The sequence below is a fragment of the Mobula birostris genome, chromosome 1 (assembly GCF_030028105.1).
Source record: "Mobula birostris isolate sMobBir1 chromosome 1, sMobBir1.hap1, whole genome shotgun sequence".
NCBI classification, from domain to species: domain Eukaryota; kingdom Metazoa; phylum Chordata; class Chondrichthyes; order Myliobatiformes; family Myliobatidae; genus Mobula; species Mobula birostris.
The window spans coordinates 227,172,912-227,197,014 of record NC_092370.1 but is presented as its reverse complement, the minus strand read 5'-3'; the positions used below and the strand labels follow the sequence as shown (position 1 = coordinate 227,197,014).

The following is a 24,103-nucleotide window of genomic DNA, read 5'->3' as shown; positions in this document are numbered from 1 at the left end:
ATATTCAGGAGGGATAGACATGAAGGAAGGGGAGGTGGGGTGGCGTTGCTGGTTAAAGAAGAGATTAACGCAATAGAAAGGAAGGACATAAGCCGAGAAAATGTGGAATCGATATGGGTAGAGCTGCGTAACACTAAGGGGCAGAAGACGCTGGTGGGAGTTGTGTACAGGCCACCTAACAGTAGTAGTGAGGTCGGAGATGGTATTAAACAGGAAATTAGAAATGTGTGCAATAAAGGAACAGCAGTTATAATGGGTGACTTCAATCTACATGTAGATTGGGTGAACCAAATTGGTAAAGGTGCTGAGGAAGAGGATTTCTTGGAATGTATGCGGGATGGTTTTTTGAACCAACATGTCGAGGAACCAACTAGAGAGCAGGCTATTCTGGACTGGGTTTTGAGCAATGAGGAAGGGTTAATTAGCAATCTTGTCGTGAGAGGCCCCTTGGGTAAGAGTGACCATAATATGGTGGAATTCTTCATTAAGATGGAGAGTGACATAGTTAATTCAGAAACAAAGGTTCTGAACTTAAAGAGGGGTAACTTTGAAGGTATGAGACGTGAATTAGCTAAGATAGACTGGCAAATGACACTTAAAGGATTGACGGTGGATATGCAATGGCAAGCATTTAAAGGTTGCATGGATGAACTACAACAATTGTTCATCCCAGTTTGGCAAAAGAATAAATCAAGGAAGGTAGTGCACCCATGGCTGACAAGAGAAATTAGGGATAGTATCAATTCCAAAGAAGAAGCATACAAATTAGCCAGAGAAAGTGGCTCACCTGAGGGCTGGGAGAAATTCGGAGTTCAGCAGAGGAGGACAAAGGGCTTAATTAGGAAGGGGAAAAAAGATTATGAGAGAAAACTGGCAGGGAACATAGAAACTGTCTGTAAAAGCTTTTATAGATATGTAAAAAGGAAAAGACTGGTAAAGACAAATGTAGGTCCCCTGCAGACAGAAACAGGTGAATTGATTATGGGGAGCAAGGACATGGCAGACCAATTGAATAATTACTTTGGTTCTGTCTTCACTAAGGAGGACATAAATAATCTTCCAGAAATAGTAGGGGACAGAGGGTCCAGTGAGATGGAGGAACTGAGCGAAATACATGTTAGTAGGGAAGTGGTGTTAGGTAAATTGAAGGGATTGAAGGCAGATAAATCCCCAGGGCCAGATGGTCTGCATCCTAGAGTGCTGAAGGAAGTAGCCCAAGAAATAGTGCATGCATTAGTGATAATTTTTCAAAACTCGTTAGATTCTGGACTAGTTCCTGAGGATTGGAGGGTGACTAATGTAACCCCACTTTTTAAAAAAGGAGGGAGAGAGAAACCGGGGAATTATAGACCGGTTAGCCTAACGTCGGTGGTGGGGAAACTGCTGGAGTCAGTTATCAAAAATGTGATAACAGCACATTTGGAAAGCAGTGAAATCATCAGACAAAGTCAGCATGGATTTGTGAAAGGAAAATCATGTCTGACGAATCTCATAGAATTTTTTGAGGATGTAACTAGTAGAGTGGATGGGGAGAACCAGTGGATGTGGTATATTTGGATTTTCAAAAGGCTTTTGACAAGGTCCCACACAGGAGATTAGTGTGCAAACTTAAAGCACATGGTATTGGGGGTAAGGTATTGATGTGGATGGAGAATTGGTTAGCAGACAGGAAGCAAAGAGTGGGAATAAAGGGGACCTTTTCAGAATGGCAGGCGGTGACTAGTGGGGTACCGCAAGGCTCAGTGCTGGGACCCCAGTTGTTTACAATATAAATGACTTGGATGAGGGAATTAAATGCAGCATCTCCAAGTTTGCGGATGACACGAAGCTGGGGGGCAGTGTTAGCTGTGAGGAGGATGCTAAGAGGATGCAGGGTGACTTGGATAGGTTGGGTGAGTGGGCAAATTCATGGCAGATGCAATTTAATGTGGATAAATGTGAAGTTATCCACTTTGGTGGCAAAAATAGGAAAACAGATTTTTATGTGAATGGTGGCCGATTAGGAAAAGGGGAGGTACAACGAGACCTGGGTGTCATTATACACCAGTCATTGAAAGTGGGCATGCAGGTACAGCAGGCGGTGAAAAAGGCGAATGGTATGCTGGCATTTATAGCGAGAGGATTCGAGTACAGGAGCAGGGAGGTACTACTGCAGTTGTACAAGGCCTTGGTGAGACCACGCCTGGAGTATTGTGTGCAGTTTTGGTCCCCTAATCTGAGGAAAGACATCCTTGCCATAGAGGGAGTACAAAGGAGGTTCACCATATTGATTCCTGGGATGGCAGGACTTTCATATGAAGAAAGACTGGATGAACTGGGCTTGTACTCGTTGGAATTTAGAAGATTGAGGGGGGATCTGATTGAAACGTATAAAATCCTAAAGGGATTGGACAGGCTAGATGCAGGAAGATTGTTCCCGATGTTGGGGAAGTCCAGAACAAGGGGTCACAGTTTGAGGATAAGGGGGAAGCCTTTTAGGACAGAGATTAGGAAAAACTTCTTCACACAGAGAGTGGTGCATCTGTGGAATTCTCTGCCACAGGAAACAGTTGAGGCCAGTTCATTGGCTATATCTAAGAGGGAGTTAGATATGGCCCTTGTGGCTACGGGGATCAGGGGGTATGGAGGGAAGGCTGGGGCGGTGTTCTGAGTTGGATGATCAGCCATGATCATAATAAATGGCGGTGCAGGCTCGAAGGGCTGAATGGCCTACTCCTGCACCTATTTTCTATGTTTCTAATATAGATTAAAAAGTGAGGTAGTGTTCAAGGGTTCAATGTCCATTTAGGAATCAGATGGCAGAGGGGAAGAAGCTGTTCCTGAATTGCTGAGTGTGTGCCTTCAGGTTTCTATACCTTCTGCCTGATGGTAACAGTGAGAAAAGGGCATGCCCTGGGTGCTGGGTGTCCTTAATAATGGAATCTGCCTTTTGGAGACACCGCTCCTCGAAGATGAGCTGGGTATTTTGTAGGCTAGTACCCAAGATGGAGCCAATTAAATTTACAACCCTCTGCAGCTTCTTTTGGTCCTGCGCAGTAGCTCTTCCCGCCTCCCCCCCATGCCAGACAGTGATGCAGCCTGTCAGAATGCTCTCCACAGTACATCTATAGAGGTTTTTGAGTGTTTTTGTTGACATACCAAATCTCTTCAAACTTCTAATGAAGTATAGGCGCTGTCTTGCCTTGTTTATAGCTGCATCGATATGATGGGACTAGGTTAGATCCTCAGAGATTTTGACACCCAGGAACTTGAAGCTGCTCACTCTCTCCACTTCTGATCCCTTTATAAGGATTGGTATGTGTTCCTTCATTTACCCTTCCTGAAGTCCACAATCAGCTCTTTCGCCTTACTGATAGAGCCATAGAACATTACAGCACAGAAACAGGCCTTTTGGCCCTTCTTGGCTGTGCCGAACCATTTTTCTGCCTCGTCCCACTGACCTGCACCTGGACCATATCCCTCCATACACCTCTCATCCATGTACCTGTCCAAGTTTTTCTTAAATGTTAAAAGTGAGCCCATATTTACCACTTCATCTGGCAGCTCATTCCACACTCCCACCACTCTCTGTGTGAAGAAGCCCACCCCCCAATGTTCCTTTTAAACTTTTCCCCCTTCACCCTTACACATGTCCTCTGGTTTTTTTCTCCCCTTGCCTCAGTGGAAAAAGCCTGCTTGCATTCACTCTATCTATACCCATCATAATTTTATACACCTCTATCAAATCTCCCCTCATTCTTCTATGCTCCGGGGAATAATGTCCTAACCTATTCAATCTTTCTCTGTAACTCAGTTTCTCAAGTCCCAGCAACATCCTTGTAAACCTTCTCTGCACTATTTCAACCTTATTTATATCCTTCCTGTAATTTGGTGACCAAAACTGCACACAATACTCCAAATTCAACCTCACCAATGCCTTATACAATCTCACCATAACATTCCGACTCTTGTACTCAGTACTTTGATTTATAAAGGCCAATGTACCAAAAGCTGTCTTTACGACCCTATCTACCCGTGACGCCACTTTTAGGGAATTTTGTATCTGTATTCTCAGATCCCTCTGTTCTACTGCACTCCTCAGTGCCCTACCATTTACCTTGTATGTTCTACCTTGGTTTGTCCTTCCAAAGTGCAATACTTCACACTTGTCTGTATTAAACTCCATTTGCCATTTTTCAGCCCATTTTTCAGCCCATTTTTCCAGCTGGTCCAAATCCCTTTGCAAGCTTTGAAAACCTTCCTACTGTCCACTACACCTCCAATCTTTGTATCATCAGCAAATTTGCTGATTCAATTTACCACATTATCATCCAGATCATTAATATAGATGACAAATAACAATGGACCCAGCACTGATGCCTGTGGCACACCACTAATCACAGGCCTCCTCTCAGAGAAGCAATCCTCCACTACCACTCTCTGGCTTCTTCCATTGAGCCAATGTCTAATCCAATTTACTACCTCTCCATGTACACCTAGCGACTGAATCTTCCTAACTAACCTCCCATGCGGGACCTTGTCAAAGGCCTTACTGAAGTCCATGTAGACAATATCCACTGCCTTCCCTTCATCCACTTTCCTGGTAACCTCCTCAAAAAACTCCAATAGATTGGTTAAACATGACCTACCACGCACAAAGCCATGTTGACTCTCCCTAATAAGTCCCTGTCTATCCAAATACTTGTAGATCCTATCTCTCAGTACTCCTTCCAATAATTTACCTACTACCGATGTCAAACTTACTGGCCTATAATTTCCAGGATGACTTTTAGAGCCTTTTTTAAACAACAGAACACCAACCCTCCGGCACCTTACCCATAGACACCGACATTTTAAATACATCTGCCAGGGCCCCTGCAATTTCAACACTTATCTCCTTCAAGGTCCAAGGGAATACCCTGTCAGGTCCTGGGGATTTATCTACTCTGATTTGCCTCAAGATAACAAACACCTCCTCCTCTTCAATCTGTATAGGTTCCATGACCTCACTACTTGTTTGCCTTATTTCCATAGACTCCATGCCGGTTTCCTTAGTAAATACAGACGCAAAAAAAATCATTTGAGATCTCCCCCATTTCTTTTGGTTCCATATGTAGCCGACCACTCTGATCTTCAAGAGGACTAATTTTATCCCTTACTATCCTTTTGCTCTTAATATACCTGTAGAAGCTCTTTGGATTATCCTTCACCTTGACTGCCAAATAAACCTCATGTCTTTTAGCCCTCCTGATTTCTTTCTTAAGTTTTTTTTGCACTTTTTATACTCCTCAAGCACCTTATTTGCTCCCTGTTTCCTATCATACATCTCTCTCTTCTTCTTTATCAGAGTTCCAATATCCCTTGAGAACCAAGGTTCCTTATTCTTATTCACTTTGCCTTTAATCCTGACAGGAACATACAAACTCTGCACTCTCAAAATTTCTCCTTTGAAGGCCTCCCACTTACCAATTACATACTTGCCAGAGAACAACCTGTCCCAATCCACGCTTTTTAGATCCTTTCTCATTTCAAATTTAGCCTTCTTCCAGTTTAGAACCTCAACCTGAAGACCAGATCTATCTTTATCCATGATCAAGTTGAAACTAACGGTGTTATGATCACTAGAACCAAAGTGTTCCCCTACACACACATCCGTCACCTGTCCTAACTGGTTTCCTAATAGGAGATCTAATATTGGTACCTCTGTAGTTTGTACCTCTATATATTGATTTAGAAAACTTTCCTGTACACATTTTACAAGCTCTAACCCATCTAGATCTTTAACAGTATGGGAATCCCAATCAATATGTGGAAAATTAAAATCCTCTACTATCACAACTTTATGTTTCCTGTAGTTGTCTGCTATCTCTCTGCAGATTTGCTCCTCCAATTCTTGCTGACTATTGGGTGGTCTATAATACAATTCCATTAATGTGGTCATACCTTTCCTGTTTCTCAGCTCCACCCATATGGCCTCGGTAAAAAAGCCTTCTAATCTGTCCTGCCTGAGCACTGCTGTAACATTTTCCCTGACTAGCAATACCACCCCCACCCTTCATTCCTCTGCCTCTATCCTGTTTGAAACATCGGAACCCTGGAACATTAAGCTGCCAGTCCTGCCCCTCCTGTAGCCAAGTTTTACTAATGGCTACAGGTTTCCCCCGCCATCCGAAGGTAGAGCATTCCTATGAAACGGTTCGTAAGCTGAAATGTTGTAAAGCGAAGAAGCAGTTACCATTTATTTATATGGGAAAAATTTGTGAGCGTTCGTCTCTTTCCGTCGTCTCTGATCTGGGCTGACAATTACGTGTTGGGCGGCACCTAATTAATTAGCTTGTTTATTTTGGCTTTTTTCTTAAAGATGTGCTGTGTGCCTCCCGGCTACCGCTGCATTCTCTGCAAATCGTGGGGTGGTGGGACACTGGGGTATCATCTCGTCGTCTGTTTCCATTAGAGCAGGCAGCTCATCTTCTATGACTGCCTGCCTCGATGTCGAAGGTCGAGGTTTGTCGTCTGCTGTGGCTGATGCGGAAGGCTTGCTTGACTGCTGAGCCTCGCGCATTTTTCTATCATACAGTTCTTTGTAAGGACTCAAACCATCCTGCAAATATCCCCTAAACCGACGTACCCTTTCAAAATTAAAGTCGTACTTTATCATTGCAGCAAAAATCTCACGCAGTTGCTTCATGTTCAGTTCCTGGACGACTTCACTTTCGGTCCGTTCGCTATTGCATTCAGTTTCAATTGTTATCCTTTCCTCTTCCAATTGCTTCAACTCTTCATCTATTAGTTCTTGGTCATGGGATGCCAAAACCTCTTCGACATCATCTTCGTCAACTTCCAGAAGCCAAACTCACTCAGTCCTTACTTCGTTCACCATGATTGAAACGCTTAATTATGTCTAGTTTTAAACTAAGTGTAACACCCTTACGAGCTCTTTTAGGCTTTTCCAATACCTTAGAACTCATCTTGCAAACACCTGCTCACAGGCACGTGTTTAAGCAATGCCGGCTAGAATGCAGTTCCGAATCCGGGGGAGAGCGCGCTGCCTTTTTTCGCCGCTGGTTTTTTTTCGTAACAGTGAAAACGGCACTAATCTTTCGTAACAGTGAGGTTTCGTAAAGCGAACGTTGGAAAAGTGGGGGACACCTGTATAATGTTGTAATTCCATGTGTCAATCCACGTCCTCAGCTCGTCTGCCTTCCCCACAATACTCCTTGCATTGAAGTAGACACACCTCAGAAGATTATTACTACCACACACAACCCTTCTATTTGTGACTTTGCGTGAACTTTTAACATCACTTATTTTCACCCCCACTCCACTATCTGCTGTGGCAGTCTGGTTCCCATTCCCCTGCAAATCTAGTTTAAACCCTCCCCAATAGCACTAACAAACCTCCCTGCAAGGATATTGGTCCCCTTGTAGTTCAGGTGTAACCCGTCTCTCTCGTACAGGTCCCACCTGCCCCAGAAGAGGTCCCAATGATTCTGAAATCTGAAACCCTACCCCCTACACCAGTTCCTCAGCCACGTGTTCATCTACCAGAGCATCCTATTCTTATTCTCACCAGCACGTGGCACAGGTAGCAATCCTGAGATTACCACCCTCGAGGTCCTGCTTTTTAACTTCCTACCAAGCTCTCTACACTCACTCTTCAGGACCTCCTCACTCTTTCTTCCTACGTCGTTGGTACCGATGTGTACCATGATATCTGGCTGGTCACCGTCCCACTTCAGAATGCTGTGCACGCGATCAGAGACATCCCTGACCCTGGCACCCAGGAGGCAACAAGCCATCCGGGAGTCTCTGTCATGATGTTGAGTGCAAGGTTGTTGCTGCGACAACACTCCACTAATTGGTATATCTTGCTCCTGTACTCCCCCTCGTCTCCATCTGAGATTCTCCCAGCAATGGTTGTATCATCAGCAAATTTATAGATGCTTCACTACCCGATGAACTTAACGCTTTTTATGCCCGCCTTGAAGATCCCTGCTGCAGCCAGTGACCCTGTGATTGCTGTTTTGGAGGCCAATGTTAGGCTGTCTCTAAAGACGGTGAACCCTCACAAGGTGGAAGGCCCCGATGGAGCACCTGGTAAGGTTCTGAAAACTTGTGCCAACCAAGTGGCAGGAGTTTTCCAGGACATTTACAAACTCTCATTGCTATAGGCGGAAGTTCCTACTTGCTTCAAGAAGGCAACAATTATACCAGTGCCTAAGAAGAATAATGTGAGCTGCCTTAATAAACATTTGTTGGACTTCCGGTGAGGCACGAGGCAAGATGGCAGCACAGCACTGAGCACTGACATATAACTCTCCTTTTTCACATTCTTTAGGGCTCATAGACGGTCTTAATACAAGGTTGAGTTGGAGAAAGATCTAACTAAAGACATGACCTCAAAAAAAAATCCACATTCAACCAGGAAACAAGGTACCAGCAGACGACACCAAGCTAGCAATTCATCCGAGGAAATAGCTATGCTAATTAAGCAAACAATGGCAACGGAGATGGAATCACTGCAAGAAAAGGTAGCCCACATGCTAAAAGAGTCGCTGGAAAAGTCTCTCGACCCCATACAGAAGCATATGGCAGAGAATGGCAACATTCTCCGGTCGTTAAAGGAGCAAGCGGACATTCATGCTAAAAAATTTAGCACAGTCTTCAACAAAATAGACAACATTCAGGTTAGCTTACGCAAGAATGAGAAAGTTACTAACTTCTGTCTCGCGGAGGTGACTAAGATATGGAAGAAGCTAAAGGACTTGGAGGACAGATCCAGGAGAAATAATGTGTGGCTGGTCAACTTACCGACAGGTGCTGAGGGTAATGATCCAAGAGGTTACCTCCAGGAGATGCTGCCTAATTGGATTCCAGTGCTCAAGAATTCCCACAGCACTCCATTGGAGATCGATAGAACACATAGGATCTTTTCCAACGACACCTCGAGACTGCGGACCATGGTTTTTAGGCTTCTACAGTACACCGACCAGCAGGCTATCCTGGAGGGCGCGAGGAAAGCCAAACCTACTCTCCCCGACGGCACCCAGCTACAGTTCTTCACCGACTACAGCCCCGGCACGACAGGGATACAAGGAGATCCATGCTAAGCTTTGACGTAAGGAGATCGACTCATTCCTCATATACCCAGCGGTTTTGAGAGTGAATATTAAGGGCATGAAGATGTCGTTTAACTCGGCAGAGGAAGTGAAAGAAGCTCTGAAATCATCAGTGCTGGGAGATATGGAAGAAGACCCCGGACAAAGTCCACACGCCCCTCGGGAGGAGACGGAACTGCATGAAGAGCTCGTACTAGCCTGTATGCACAACCTAACAGGCACGGGCAAGTTAACGTCCTAGGTGTGAAATTTTCTGGTTATTCTTTTATTGGAAAGTCATTCATTCCACTTTTGTATTTAGTTAATTAAGGGGCCAATTTGTTTCTGAGTATTGCAGGTCAGGGTTTTAAGGTTAACTTGTTAGTACAAGGATAACATGGTAAGGTGATATAAGTCCGCCTAGATTTATACTTTTTATCTTTTACTTTCTAAGGTGATATTCAATACACCCAAATGTCATACTTTATCAAGAATGAAGCTGAAAAACAGCAGTTTGTTTTGAATAACTTTAGTTGTACATAAACAACAGGAATTCTGCAGATGCTGGAAATTCAAGCAACACACATCAAATTTGCTGGTGAATGCAGCAGGCCAAGCAGCATCTGTAGGAAGAGGTGCAGTCGACGTTTCAGGCCGAGACCCTTCGTCAGGACTAACTTAGTCCTGACGAAGGGTCTCAGCCTGAAACGTCGACTGCACCTCTTCCTACAGATGCTGCGTTCACCAGCAACTTCGATGTGTGTTGCTTTAGTTGTACATGTTCATTTCGGGTTATGTCTTCTCCAGTAGACTTGTTTATGTTCCTGGGCGCCAGATAAGACGTTACTGGTGCCATCACTAAGCGACGGTCTATTAAAGCAACAGTCTCCCGCAAGAGAGCTGTTGGGGTCTTGATTATGTGTTATATTTGAGACGGGAATGGTTTTAATTATATAGGTTAATGGGTTTGACCAGTTTTTTTTTTCTTGTCTCTTTGATATGATTGTCTATGAGAACTGCTTTGCCTTTCTAATTTGTTGGTGCTAGAGGGGGGCGGTTATTGTTCAGTGTCTGACATTGCTAAGTGACACTCACAGATGTTACAAAGTAAAGGGTTGAATGGGGGGTGATGGGAGGGGTGATGGGGGGATGGGAGGGGTGAAGGGAGGGGGGTGGGAAGGGGATAACTCAAGGCTCCACCACCAACTTACAACAACAGATCCAGGGAAAGATGAGCAATACAGATAAATTAGAAAATCTTACTGTTGTATCATTTAATGTTAGAGGATTAAACTCTCTCTACAAGTGTTCGAAGGTTTTAGATTCTTACGCAGAAAGAAAATAGATATCACGCTGTTGCAGGAACCACATCTTAAACCTAATGACATTCCCAGAGTTCAAAACCACTTGTATAAACCAGTTGTGGCATCACAACTCATACTCGTATGAAAGGAGTTATGATATTAATGAGACATAGTATTAATGTATCAATTGAAAGGACTGGCGCCGACAATGAAGGACGTCTAGCTTTTTGCTGTACATCCATTCAGGGTAAAAAGGTTGCATTCATTAGCCTATATGCCCCAACTATATTCCAGGTTGAATTTTTTCCCTCAATTACCTCACAATTACTGAAGTTAAGTGACTACCAACTATATGTTGGTTCGGACATGAATGTTTTGGTAAACAATGACCTCTAAATCTTCCTCAACTATATCAAGCTCTCAAGAATCTGCTTCCAAAGCACTTAACCTTTTTCTAACGGATTTAAATTTAACGGATGTGTGGAGGGTGCATAATCCATCTGCTAAAAACTGTACCACCTTCTCCACAAGACATAAAACTTTCTCTCAGATAGATTATATTCTTATATCCTCCAGTTTGCTGCCTTTGGTACACTCAGTAGAATTTTTGCCCAGACATCTATCTGATCACAACCCAGTCATATCTACTTTTAATTATGGCAAAATTAAAAATAAGGCTACTCCACCCTTCTAAAAAACGACGAATTTCTAACACAACTGAGAACAAAACTGACAGAATTTATAAATTTAAATTAGTGTCTCGGATGTGACAGTGGTTTGGGCCTCCATCAAGGATTTCTTACGAATTAACGCCATATGGTTCAGTTCCCATCTACATAAAAGCCGGCTTCAAAAGATTAACACCCTAGAAGAACATGTAAAGTTTTGGAGAATGACCTCAAAAAGAGATGCACCATAACAAAAGAAAACAGGTTCAAAACAAAACAAGCAGAATTAAGTGATTTATTAAGCAGAGCAGAATATATGATCCATGTAACCAAACATAAGTATTACGCAGAAGGCAGCAACCGAGCCATCTTTTAGCACTAACGCTCAAACAGGAAGCTAAAAGGTCTAAGCCAGTGATTAGATGTGCTAAATGTGGAGTAGTATTGTCAACAGAGGAAATAAACAAGACATTAAAGAATTACTGTAAAGAACTGTATACAAGTGGTTCAGTTCCTTCTGAGAATGACTTCACAGATTTTTTTAGTGGATTAGACCTCCCTATGTTGTCATTAGAGGACACCAAAACTCTAGACTCTCCAATCACACTGGATGAGCTACTTAAAATAGTCAAAGCTACAAATAAGGGCCGTATGCCAGGTATAGATGGCATACCTGTGGGACTTTACCTAGCACTTTGGGATATCTTTGGACCAGTATGGTTAGAAACATTAAATTATGCTTTTGGAAATGGCGCTTTCCATAGAGATCTAAACACAGCCCTGATCACATTTATACCTAAGCCCAGTAAGGACCCCTCGGAGTGTGCCAATTACCGTCCAATCTTCTTGATGAATGCTGACCTCAAGATATTTTCCAAAGTCTTAGCCAGTAGACTTGAGACAGTAGTTGGGAAAATAATTAGCCCAGATTAAAGGGGGCGTCCCGCATCTGATAATATTCGGCGGCTCTTACTCATACTGAGTGCAACACATAAAATCCTGCCTGCCTGTGGCCTGCTATTTCTAGCTGCTGAAAAAGCGTTCGATCGCCTTGAATGGCTATACCTTTGGAGAGTTCTATAAGAATTTAAGTTCGATGATAAATTTATCAATATGATTCAAACACTGTATGCTAATCCTTCAGCCCGGGTGGGCACACAACAAGGGGACCCGTTGTCTCCTTTAATTTTTACTATATCTATTGAACTGCTTGCACATTTAATTAGAAACTCTCCTCAGATCTGCCCTATTACAGTAGGTACAACATCACATTCAGTGTCACTTTACGCAGACTAGTTTATATGGCAAATATTCAACAAACTCTCCCCTCTGTTTTAAAAACACTGGAGCAATTTGGATTTCTTTCAGGATACAAAGTTAATTTGTCAAAATCAGGACTGATGCTGATTAATACAGATAAAAGTAAGGTGTCTTTCCCTCCCCAGATTAAGGTTACAAATGAGGTCCTCTACTTGGGTATTAAAGTTAATGCTTCCCTATCGTCTTTGGCTAAAACAAATTACTCTTTAATTTTGAAAAAAATAGAAGAAGATATTAATAGATGGAGACACCTGCCAGCATCAGTCCCAGCCTGTATATCGGTCATTAAAATGAACATCTTACCCCGCATTAACTTTATCAGTTCAATGATCCCACTTGCACCTCCAGCAGGATATTGGCAAAAACTGGACTCCTTACTACGATGCTATGTTTGGAATGGTAAACGACCCAATATAAAGTGGTCAGCTGTACAATTCAAAAAGTCAGATGGGGGATTGGCATGTCCAAATTTGAAATTGTATCACTGGGCATTTGTATTAAAAAGTCTTAGCTATTGGATGGAGGAGGATAAAGTTTCGTCATAGAAAAATATAGAATAAGAGCTAATAGCACCAATAAGGTTGAAGAACTTTCTCCTTATAGGTATGTCCACCAAAAAATGTGATTTGTATTACGGTCCAATTTTAAAACCCATATGCTACAAGTGTTAAGAGCAGCAGAAAAATTCCTAAAATTTAAAAGCGTATGGTGCAAATCATCTCCATTATGGAACAATAATCATCTTCTATCTGGGGGGAAACCATTCACTAACAGAACTTGGGAGGATAAAGGTATTACTACTCTTCAAGATATTAATGGGGCAAGTACAATCCTTAGCTTTCAAGAACTGATATCTCAATATAATATTGATAAACACTTGCTTTTCTCCTACTTTAGAGTAAGATCAGCTTGTGAAGCCTACAGGGTTCCCTGGAGCTCAGATTTAAAGGACCATTCCATTTTAAGTTGGATACAGAGAGCTCCAGGACAGATAGTTTCATATATGTATGATAAATTAAACTCCCAGAAATATATGCCTACATCAGGAATGAAAGCCTGGGATAGGGACATATCTGAATTGGGACAAGACTTAGACTGGGATGCGATTTGGGATAATGCTGCCGGTGCTTCAAAAAACCCAAATTGTCAGTAGAAACACTTGAAATTTTGTCATAGAGCATATTTAACACTGAGAATTAGACATCAAATAGGACTGGTTCCTGACCCATATTGCTCATTTTGCCCCCACGGAACCATTGAGTCTTTTATACATGTTGTATGGGAATGTCCAGGGGTTTTTGATTTGTGGGGGAAGGTTATCAGTACTCTTAAAGAACTAACAGGAGTACAATTACCAATGGACCTCGCTGTACATCTTCTAAATGATGACTCCCACCTTTCCCTTACGGAAAAAACACGCAAAATCTGGCTGGCAGGCCTGACAGCAGCTAAGAAGATTGTAGTCCAGCGTTGGAAACCTGCCCATGATATTTCAAATACTCACTGGCTTCGGAGCTTTTTGGACATTTCTTACCTGGAACTATCATCAGCAAGAGTAAATGATGCACGACCAAGCACAATCTTAATGTGGACAAATTTGATATCTAACTTAAAAGATCTTCTACTGAAATAGGAATGCTCTGTCTGTGTATGCACTACTATTCAGTTGGTTGGTGGAGGGGAGAGGGGTGGAGAGGGGGATGATGATGAGGGGTGGAGGGGGGATGATGATGAAAGTTGGGGGGTGGCTGGGTTAAACAGTCAAAATGTAATCGGCAACTGGTTGTATTGGATGTAATTTGTTGGTGTTGCAATAAAAAGTAGTGATAAAAAATAAACATTTGTTCATACCTGCTATGCACCTTTTTATTTTTTAACCATGGCCTCAATATCTCTTGAAAACCAATATTTTCTACACTTTATCTTTTATTCTGATAGTCCTATACAAGCTTTGTACTTTCAAAATTTCACTTTTGAAGGCCTCCTGCTCATGGCTACAATATCATTACTCCATGTGTTGATCCATGCCTTGAGCTCACCCACCTCTCTTAAGATACTTCTTGTATTGAAATATGCGCAGCTCAGGACACTAGTTGCACCACGCTCAACCTTTTGATTCCTGACTTTGTTTGAGGTCTTGCCAACATCTGTCCCCACAACCTCTCCACCAACTGTTCTGGCACTCTGGTTCCTATCACCCTGCAACTGTAGTTTAAACCCCACCATGCAACACTGACAAACCTTCCCAAACAAAGATTAGCTTTATTTGTCTTATCTACATTGAAACATCATAATATACAGTGAAATGCTTTGTTTGCAAAAATGACCAACACAGTCTGAGGATAGTACTTTAAGTGTCACCATGCTTCCTGCACCAACGTAGCATGCCCACAACTTACTAACCCTAACCTGTGCGTCTTTGGAATGTGGGAGGAAACTGGAGCACCCAGAGGAAACCCACGCAGTCACTGGGAGAACATGTTGTACAAAATCTTTACAGACAGCAGCATGAATTGAACCCTGATCGATGACCCTAACCGGTATGTCTTTGGAACATGTACATGTGAAAATAAAGCTAATGTTTTATTTTGATATCAATGGAGAATGTTAGAAATACTCTACAGGTCAGGCAGAATCTGTGAAGAGAGACAAATCAGGCTGATGAATATTCAACGGTACTTTGACAAAATCATTTCTTGGAATCTCATCTATACCCGATTTCAGCTGCTGACAGACAGCTGTTGTGTAGAAGTGTGTTATACATAGACAGCTGTTTATGTCGATGTGTGTTATACCAAGCTGCTTGTGTGGATACGGGGTATATATAGAGTTTGAGAACTTTACATTTGATAGTGATAAAGCGTCGTTCATGGACGGCTCTCTACGTAGGCATCTGTCAGACATGGACTGCTGTGTGTGCCAGCACGCCTCACACACAGACTGCGCTTTCTGCATGTGCCAACATGTGTTGCGCATGGCGGCTCTGTGGGCAAGTAAGTGTTCTGTACCTTTATTCATAATTACCTGTGGCATTGCTGTGAAGACTTTCATGTTAACATTTCAAGGTCTGACCAGGAATGGGAGTCTATTCCAGGCCCTATCAATGTTTGGATAGATCATGACTGATCAAAATTGCTGTTGTATGACCCACTGTCTTTTCTTTCCCCTTAGGGTCAGAGCCAAAGTGGAGGTCATGGGGCTGGAGGTGGAAAGAAAGATGATAAGGTGAGTGTTTCAACTGTTCATTGTAGTGATTGTTGTTATAATTTAAATTATAACTAGTTCCTTTAACTGTACCACCCTGGTAATTAATGCTTTAAGTGCACATTAAACAGTATCAGCCTTAAAGAAGGAAAGTTTAAGAAGTTGGCAGCATCTGCAAAGGGTGATACAGTTAATATTTCTTGAGAACTGAAGAGAGAATGACATTTTACTGAATGAAAAGTCAGGGATGTAGGAGAAGGGGTTAGTGGGGTAAGAAGACCAGGTTGGGAAAAACACTACTGAGGAACTCAATGAGTCGGGCAGCTTCTGTTGGTGGAAATAGTTAATGTTTCAGGTCAAGACCCTTTATCAGAACTGGTGGTGTTGACCTGAAACATCGACTCTCCATTTCCCTCCATGGATGCTGCCTGACTCCGAGTTCCTCCAGTAGTTATAATTTTGATCCAGATTCCAACGTTTGCACACACTTGTGTCCACGGAGCCCTCGATTCCCTCGGTTGCCAGAAATTGATCAATATCAGTTTTGATTTAATTCCTCCTGGATCTGTAGCCTTAGTGTAGCAAATTCAAAAGATTACACCCACCTGAATAATGAATTTTCTCACAGTAGTCTTAAATGGGCAATCTCTACTCCTGAGACTGTGACTTGAGTTCCAGATTTACCTGTCAGCAGAAAGTCTCTCAGCACCCATATATTACATCTGCTGAGAATTTTACATCTTTCAATATTATTGTCCTTTGTTTTACCATAACTCAAAGAATGAATACTCCTGCCGCCCAGTCCCAAAAGTGTGATATTCCTTTGGAATATTCCCTGAGCTGAGGAGCCCTTTCTCATTTTCCACTTGTTTTTGTGATCATAAGACATGGAGCAGAATTAGGCCATTTGGCCCATTGAATCTGCTCCACCATTCGATCATGAATCAGGAATAGGCCATTCAGCTGCTCAGAGCTGCCTCACCATTTAATCTGATCAAAGCTGATCTGCCCCATCAAGTTTGCTCCACCATTCAGTCATGTCTGATTTATTATCCCTCGCAACCCCATCCACCTGCTTTCTCCCCGTAACCCTTGACACCCTTACTAATCAAGTACCTATCAACCTCTGCTTTAAACATACCCAATGACTTGGCCTCCACATCCATCTGCGGCAATGAATTCCATAGATTTACCACTCTGTGGCTAAAGAAATTCCTCCTCATCACTGTTCTAAAGGGATGTCCTCCTTTTCTGAGGCTGTATTTTTTAATTTATTGCACTGTGCTGCTGCTGCTGAACAACATATGTCAGCGATAAATAAATCTGACTCTGATCTGGGACATTTCTGTTTTGGTCATTACCTTGCTCACATCTTCGTGAAATGATAATATTTCTTAAGGAACGGCTTCTTGCACTCTCATCATCAGATTTCTGAACAGTCCATAAACCCATGCACACTACCTCGTTATTCCTTTTTTTATGTACTTCTTTTGTAATTTTTAGTTATTTGATGTTTTTTCTGTCACAAAAAAAAATTTCATGTCCTATAATAATTTCAAATCTGATCACATACTAGCTGCTATCAGATTGCAAGAGTCCAGCTACGAGTTGAAACCCTCTTCTCTGGCATGCTTGGGAACTGACCAGTGCAGAAATTGGCCCAAGATTCCCCAACACAAGCATAAACCTGAGCTTTAGACTTGCCATTTCACTTTGCATGTGTATTGCTGTGTCATGAAATGTAGAATGAAGCTTAGAACAGAAAATGCCATCAGAAATCATTTTTATTGTTTTGGGAAATGTAATATAAAGCTTACAATTTCAAAGCTGTACAGGTCGTACCCTGGTTATGGCTGGGCTTGGTTTGTGGGAAACCATTTATAACCTGAACCAGATTCCCACAAGACAGATACACAGCAGTCAGCAAGTCCATCCCACTCATCTCTTCATTGCTCGCTTGTAGATATAAGGCTGTACATAAGTTGAGTGATTGTAGGCTGGTTAGGACTTGTAGTACACAGTACTTGCTCTTAATAAACGATGAGATGTATTTTGGAAAGTTAAACTATTTTAGGATTTTTACTGTGGTAGTGCACTGGAGTGAAATGGAGCAGAGAAACATTTTTTACAAAACTTTATTATAAATTCAAACCACTACAGTACTGGCACGTTGCCACGTGACCAAGCGGTTAAGATGTTCGTCTAGTGATCTGAAGGTCGCTAGTTCGAGCCTTGGCTGAGGCAGCGTGCTGTGTCCTTGAGCAAGGCACTTAACCACACATTGCTCTGCGACAACACTGGTGCCAAGCTGTACGGGTCCTAATGCCCTTCCCTTGGACAACATCGGTATCGTGGAGAGGGGAGATTTGCAGCATGGGCAACTGCCAGTTTCCCATACAATCTTGCCCAGTACAGTACTATTGTACAATCATACTGCATACAAAAGTGAGACAAATCAAAGTTCAAAGTATATTTATTATCACAGTACAGTTACGATATGGTTGTATTGTCATTTTCTTGCAGGCGTACTCAATAAATCCATAATAGAATAATAACCATAACAGAATCAATGAAAGACTGCAGCAACTTGGGCATTCACCCAGTGTGCAAAAGACACAAACTGTGCAAATACTAAAAGAAAGTAATAATAATAAATAAATAAACAGTAAATATAGAGAACATGAGATGAAGAGTCTTCGAAAGTGAGTCCATAGGTTGTGGGAACATTTTGGTGATGGGGCAAGTGAAGCTGAGTGAAGTATCTCCTTTGGTTTAGGAGCCTGATGGTTGAATCATGACTAACACAGACTAAACTACCACATTCCCGTCCTCATCAAGGATGACATTTATCCCCTGTGGTGCCCAACAATCTCAAAATACCTCTGTTACCTGTGGGCATCACATGTTCTTTTTTTCACAGGTAGTCAGGCATGGACATACCTCCCGAACTTCGCCAGGCAGTCAGCCTGGGCGGATCCCTCTGCTGCCAGTCTCTAGAATAGGTGTCTTAGCCAGCCTCTGGGTAGATTTACTAGGACATTCTGCTACCTCCTTGCACCCCTCTGTATTGAGGCAAAAATGCAGCCAGAATGCAAGGAGCAGCCCTCTTGGATATGCAAAAGGGGGCTACTACCTTGCACACTTCATGTAATTGCACATAGTACACGGTCTCTTCTAGCGAGAAGTACGTGCATAGTTCATTGACAGTAGCATCACAGGTAGACAGGTGGTGAAAAAGATGCTTGGCATGTTGTTCTTCATCAGTACTTAATGCTGTTGAAACATGGGTATGTAATAAAATTTAAAAGAGAAGATAAATTTCATCTGCTAAGTTCAAAGTGAATTTATTGTCAAAAAATGTATATGTTACACTATACTGCCTTGAGATTCATTTTCTTGCAGGCAATTAGAGGAAGAAATACAATAGAATTTACTAAAAGCTATAGATAAACAACGACTGGCAAATTATCAATGTGCAAAAAATTACAAACTGCAAATAAAAATAATACTGTGAACAGGTCCTGTGAAAAGTCCTTGAAAATTAGTCTGAAGGTTGTAGGATCATAGAAAGAGCAGTTACAAAGCAAAAATATCTCAATAAATTCCGTATCTTTTATTTTTGCTTGTGAGGTTCCATAAGTCACATTCTAGTTGGGAAACTGATACATTAGTTTCCAAGGGTTATAAATCAGAGTTTAGGTTCTTTCTCTTTGACTCTGCTAATACAGCTTCTCTGGTGGTTGCTTTGCAAGCCAACAGCAACAGATTTAAAACATGCCAGACCACAGGACCACAGAATGCCAAACAAGTGAGTTTCAATCTGTGTAAGGCTCTGGCGTGGAATCCAAAAAGGCAGATGTTTAAAGGTAGCTCCTTTGCATGTCCTAGGATAAGAAGAAGAAGTACGAGCCACCTGTGCCGACAAGGGTAGGGAAGAAGAAGAAGAAAACCAAAGGACCAGATGCTGCCAGCAAGTTGCCCCTGGGTAAGGTTTTATGGCTTTACACCCTGGGACATTGTATAATCTTATTAGTAATGAACGGAATGAGGAAGAGGGCTTGCTTTCACGGTTTGAGGTTGCTTAAAGGAAGACTTTCCTTTCTATTGTATTCCAACATGCTTTCCAACTTGTTAAGAGCTATTAGACGTGCAGTCAGATTGGAATGCAGGGAGGACACAACAGTATGACACTTACCAGACCATCTGTTTTAGTGATATTAAAGGGGGGTGAAAATTGGTCAAAACAGAGCAAATAACTTAAAAATGTTCTTTGAGGTCTTTAGCATCTACTTTTAAAAAGGACAAGACTTTATTGAGTCTTCTGTCTATCTTGGTCAGTTAGAGAAGTAGCTCTAGGATTTATAGACCAATACAGTACAGATACAGGCCCTTCAGTCCAACTAGTCCATGTGGACCATGGCACCCACCCTGCTTGCCCCAATTTCCTGCATTTGGCCCATATCTCTCTTAACACCGCCCCTCCACGTACCACTTCAAATGATACTATTGTACCTGCTTCAACCATTTCCTCTGGCAGCTCACTCCGTGTGCTCACCAGTGAGGTGATGCATTTTGGGAAGTCTTATGCTATGGTAACGCACTGAGGCGTATAAAGGAGCAGGGGAACTTAGGAATACAGATGCATAGTTTTTTGAAAGTAGTGTCATCAAGCAGATACAATGGTGAAAAAAATCATTTAATGCGCTGACCTTCATCAGTCATAACTCATCAGGAGTTGGGACATTATGTTGCAGATGTACAAGTCATTGGTGAGGCCAGTTTGTGAGTACTGTGCTGGAATGTATGGTGACACTATCATAATCATGTGCTGGTTATTAACGCAAAGAACGCATTTCACTGTATGTTTCTATGTACAGATGACAAATAAATGAACCCGAATCTGAGTTTTGGTCACCCTGTTCTAGAAAAGATGTGTTTAAACTGGAAATAATGCTGAAAAGATTTGAGGCTGTTGCCAGGACTACAGGGCCTCCATTACAGGGAGAGGTTGGCTGGGCTAGGTCTTCATTCTTTGGAACATAGTTTTGGAGAGGGTGCAGAGGGGAGTTACCAGGCTGCTGCCTAGATTAGAGAGCATGACTTGTGAGGGTAGGTTGAGCGAGCTATGACTTTTCTCTTCGGAGCAAAGGAGGATAAGAGGTGACTTGATAGGTGTGTACAAGATGATAAGAGGCAGAGATAGAGTGGGCAGCCAGAGACATTTTCCCAGGGAGGAAATGACTAATACGAGGGGGCATAATTTTACACTGATTGGAATAAAGTATAGTGGGGATGTCAGAGGTAGGTTTTTTACACAGAGAGTGATGGGTGTGTGGACTGTGGTGTCAGGGATATTAGTTAGAGGCATTTACCTTAGAGATATTTAAGAAACTCTTAGATAGGCACACAGATGAAAAAAAAAAAGTGGAGGGCTATGTGGGAAGGAGGAGTTAAATTACTCTTAAGAGGAGCTTAAAGGGTCGGCACAACATTGTGGGCCAAAGGGCCTGTACTGTACTGTAGTGTTCTATGCTCTTTTTCCACTTAAGGTTGGGTACAACTGGAACTAGAGGTAAAATGTTAAGGGTGAAAGCTGAAATGTTTAAGGGAAACCTGAGAGGGAGCATCTTCACTCAGAGGGTGGAACGAGCTGCCAGCGAAAGTTGTGTCTTCTGCCCGTAGGGAGGAGTGGGAGGGATCTTTGATTATGCTGGCTGCTTCACTGAGGCAGCAAGAAATGTAGACACAATCCTTTGGGGGGGTGGGGGGGAGGCTGGTTTCCATGAAGTCTCTGTCCACACTTTCTTGCGGACATGCAGAGCAGTTGCCACACCAAGCTGTGATGCATCCAGATAGGATGCTTTCTGTGGTGTATCAATAATTGATGAGGGTCAAATTTTTTCAGGCTCCTGTGGAAGTAGAGGCACTGGTGAACTTCCTTGGCTGTAATGTCTACGTGGTTGGAGCAGGACATGCTATTGCTAAAGTTCAATCCTGGGAGCTTGAAACTCTCAATCCTCTTGACTTCTGATGTAAACAGGAACATGTGAACCCCCTCCCATTTCTGAAGTCTTTTGTTCTGCTGACATTGAGGGAAAGGTTGTTGTCATGACACCATGTTACTAGGCTTTCCATCTCCTTCCTGTACTCTGACTCATCAGTATTTGAGATACAGCCTGCTACGATGATATCTGCAAACCTGTAGATGGAGTTAGAAAAGGAATCTGGCTATGTAGTCGTAATTCTATAGGGAATAGGGGGCTGAGCACAAAGCTTTGTGGGGCACTTGTGTTGAGAATAATTGTGGCAGAGATGTTGCTCCCTATCCTTAATGCTCAAGAAGTCAAGGATCCGTTTGCAAGAGGAGCTGTTGAGTCCCAGGTTTAGAAGGGTAGCTAGTCTTGAGCCTGGTGGTGTCTGATTAGGTGTTCCAAAATAGGCAAGGTGCATTGTCAACCACTAATAGCCTTTGTGTAATAGCCTGTACTGAGAATAATCTCCCCTCTTTCCTCTGTGCCCATAGTGACTCCTCACACACAATGCCGTCTGAAATTGCTGAAATTGGAACGGATAAAAGATTATCTTCTTATGGAAGAAGAATTCATCAGAAATCAGGAACAAATGAAACCACTTGAAGAGAAGCAAGAGGTTTGTGCTGGAAAGTGACCAAAAGTGTGAAAGCTATACTATTGCACAGGACAGTAAGCATGACTAGATGGCACCTGACACTGAGAACTTATTGGATCTGAGGATGAAAATTTAATTCGTGATTCCAGCACCCTTAATCTATTCCTCCATATCTGCATGCATTTTGTTCAGTGCAAGCATTAAGCAGTTCTTGTTGGAGACATAAAGGACTGCAGATGCTGGAACCTGGAGCGAGGGTCCAGAGGAGCAGAGGAGGTTCATGATAATGATCCAGGGGATGAAAGGTTAGAGTATGATGAGCATTTGATGCTCTGGACCTGTACTCACTGGAGTTTAGAAGAATGTGGGGATGGAACGATCTCATTGAAACCTATCAAATATTGAAAGGCCTAGATAGAGACAGTGTGGAGAAGATGTTTACAATAGTGGGGTAGTCTAAGACCACAGGGCACAGCCTCAGAATAGAAGGACATTCCAGTATCCCTTTAGAACAGAGACGAGGAGAAATTTCTTTAGCCAGAGGGTGGAGAATGTGTGAATTTGCCCCAGGTGGCTGATAGGTTCTTGATTAGTAAGGGCACCCAAGGTTATGGGGAGAAGATAACAGAATGGGATTGAGAGGGATAATAAATCGGCCATGATTGAATGGCAGAGCAGACTCATGAGACCATTAGATATAGGAGCAGAAGTAGGCCATTTGGCACGTCGAGTCTGCTCCACCGTTCAATCATGGGCTAATCCAATTCTTCCAGTCATCCCCACTTTGGTGCCTCGATTGGCTGAATGGCCTAATTCTGCACCGATATCTTATATCACTTGGCATGTGTCTGTAGTGGGTCAGTGTGCTAAACAGGTGCTGGTGTTTTATGAGGAATCATTAACATCATCTTGGTGTAATCTCAATGCAGGAGGGTGTGACAGCTTGATAGTCATCTATCTGACAGACATTAATACATTTAGGATATTAAGGTAAATTACATGAAGCAACAGATCATTCAGCATCTTATTGAATGATAAAGCAGGAAAAGGAGCTGAAGAGCCTACTGTTTGTTTTTGGGGATGATAGGCCAGTCCTCAGAAAGAGTACGTTTCAGAGAAACCTGTTGGTTTTGCCATTGATAACAGGAGGAAAGGTCAAAGGTGGATGACCTGAGAGGGACACCCATGTCTGTGGGTACTCTGGAGGAAATCATTGACGACAACCACGCCATCGTATCGACGTCAGTTGGCTCGGAGCATTATGTCAGCATCTTGTCATTTGTGGATAAAGATCTGCTTGAGCCGGGCTGCTCCGTCCTACTCAACCACAAGGTAACAGGTTACTGCTTAAAATGAATGCGGAGTTGACTTTTATTTATTTGTTTACGTGAGGGTTAGCATGACTGTGCTGGTCTAAGAAGGGTTGGGAAGTATCCAGAACGGAGGCAAACGGTTCAGTATTTACATGTGTGCTTTGTGTTTAGATCAGTTCCTTGCCAATCAAGAGACCTGGTAAAAAGACGAGGGCAGGAGGTGAGATGGCTTGCCAAGTTGTGCAATTCCCTAAGTCCCTGTTATTCCAAGGGACAGGGAGGTGGACCTATAAAGATGGAAATTAAACACAGGATTCTGCAGATGCTGGGAAGTCTTGAGCAGCACACACACAATGCTAGAGAAAGGTAAAGATTAGCTTCATTTGTCACGTGTACATCGAAACAGTGAGATGGGTATGACCATCACAGTCTAAGGATGTGCTGGGGGCCGCCCGCAAGTATCACCATACTTCTGGTGCCAACATAGCGTGTATGCACAACTTACTAACCCTAACTTGTACATCTTTGGAATGTGGGAGTAAACTAGCAACCAGAGGAAACCCACGCGGTCATGGAGAGAACGTAGAAAC

At 42.6% G+C, this 24,103-nt stretch overlaps 1 protein-coding gene across 2 annotated transcripts in view; it reads left to right on the top strand.

Moving 5' to 3' along the window:
- The window catches only part of LOC140205337 (26S proteasome regulatory subunit 4), a 41,392-nt gene that overhangs the window by 5,905 nt on the left and 11,384 nt on the right, over positions 1–24,103 (top strand). For both annotated transcript variants that reach the window (XM_072272938.1, XM_072272929.1), the window contains exons 2-5: positions 15,541–15,594; positions 19,462–19,558; positions 22,097–22,221; positions 23,347–23,532. In XM_072272938.1, the coding sequence (XP_072129039.1) occupies positions 15,541–15,594; positions 19,462–19,558; positions 22,097–22,221; positions 23,347–23,532 (462 nt within the window). The remainder of the gene's footprint in view (positions 1–15,540; positions 15,595–19,461; positions 19,559–22,096; positions 22,222–23,346; positions 23,533–24,103) is intronic.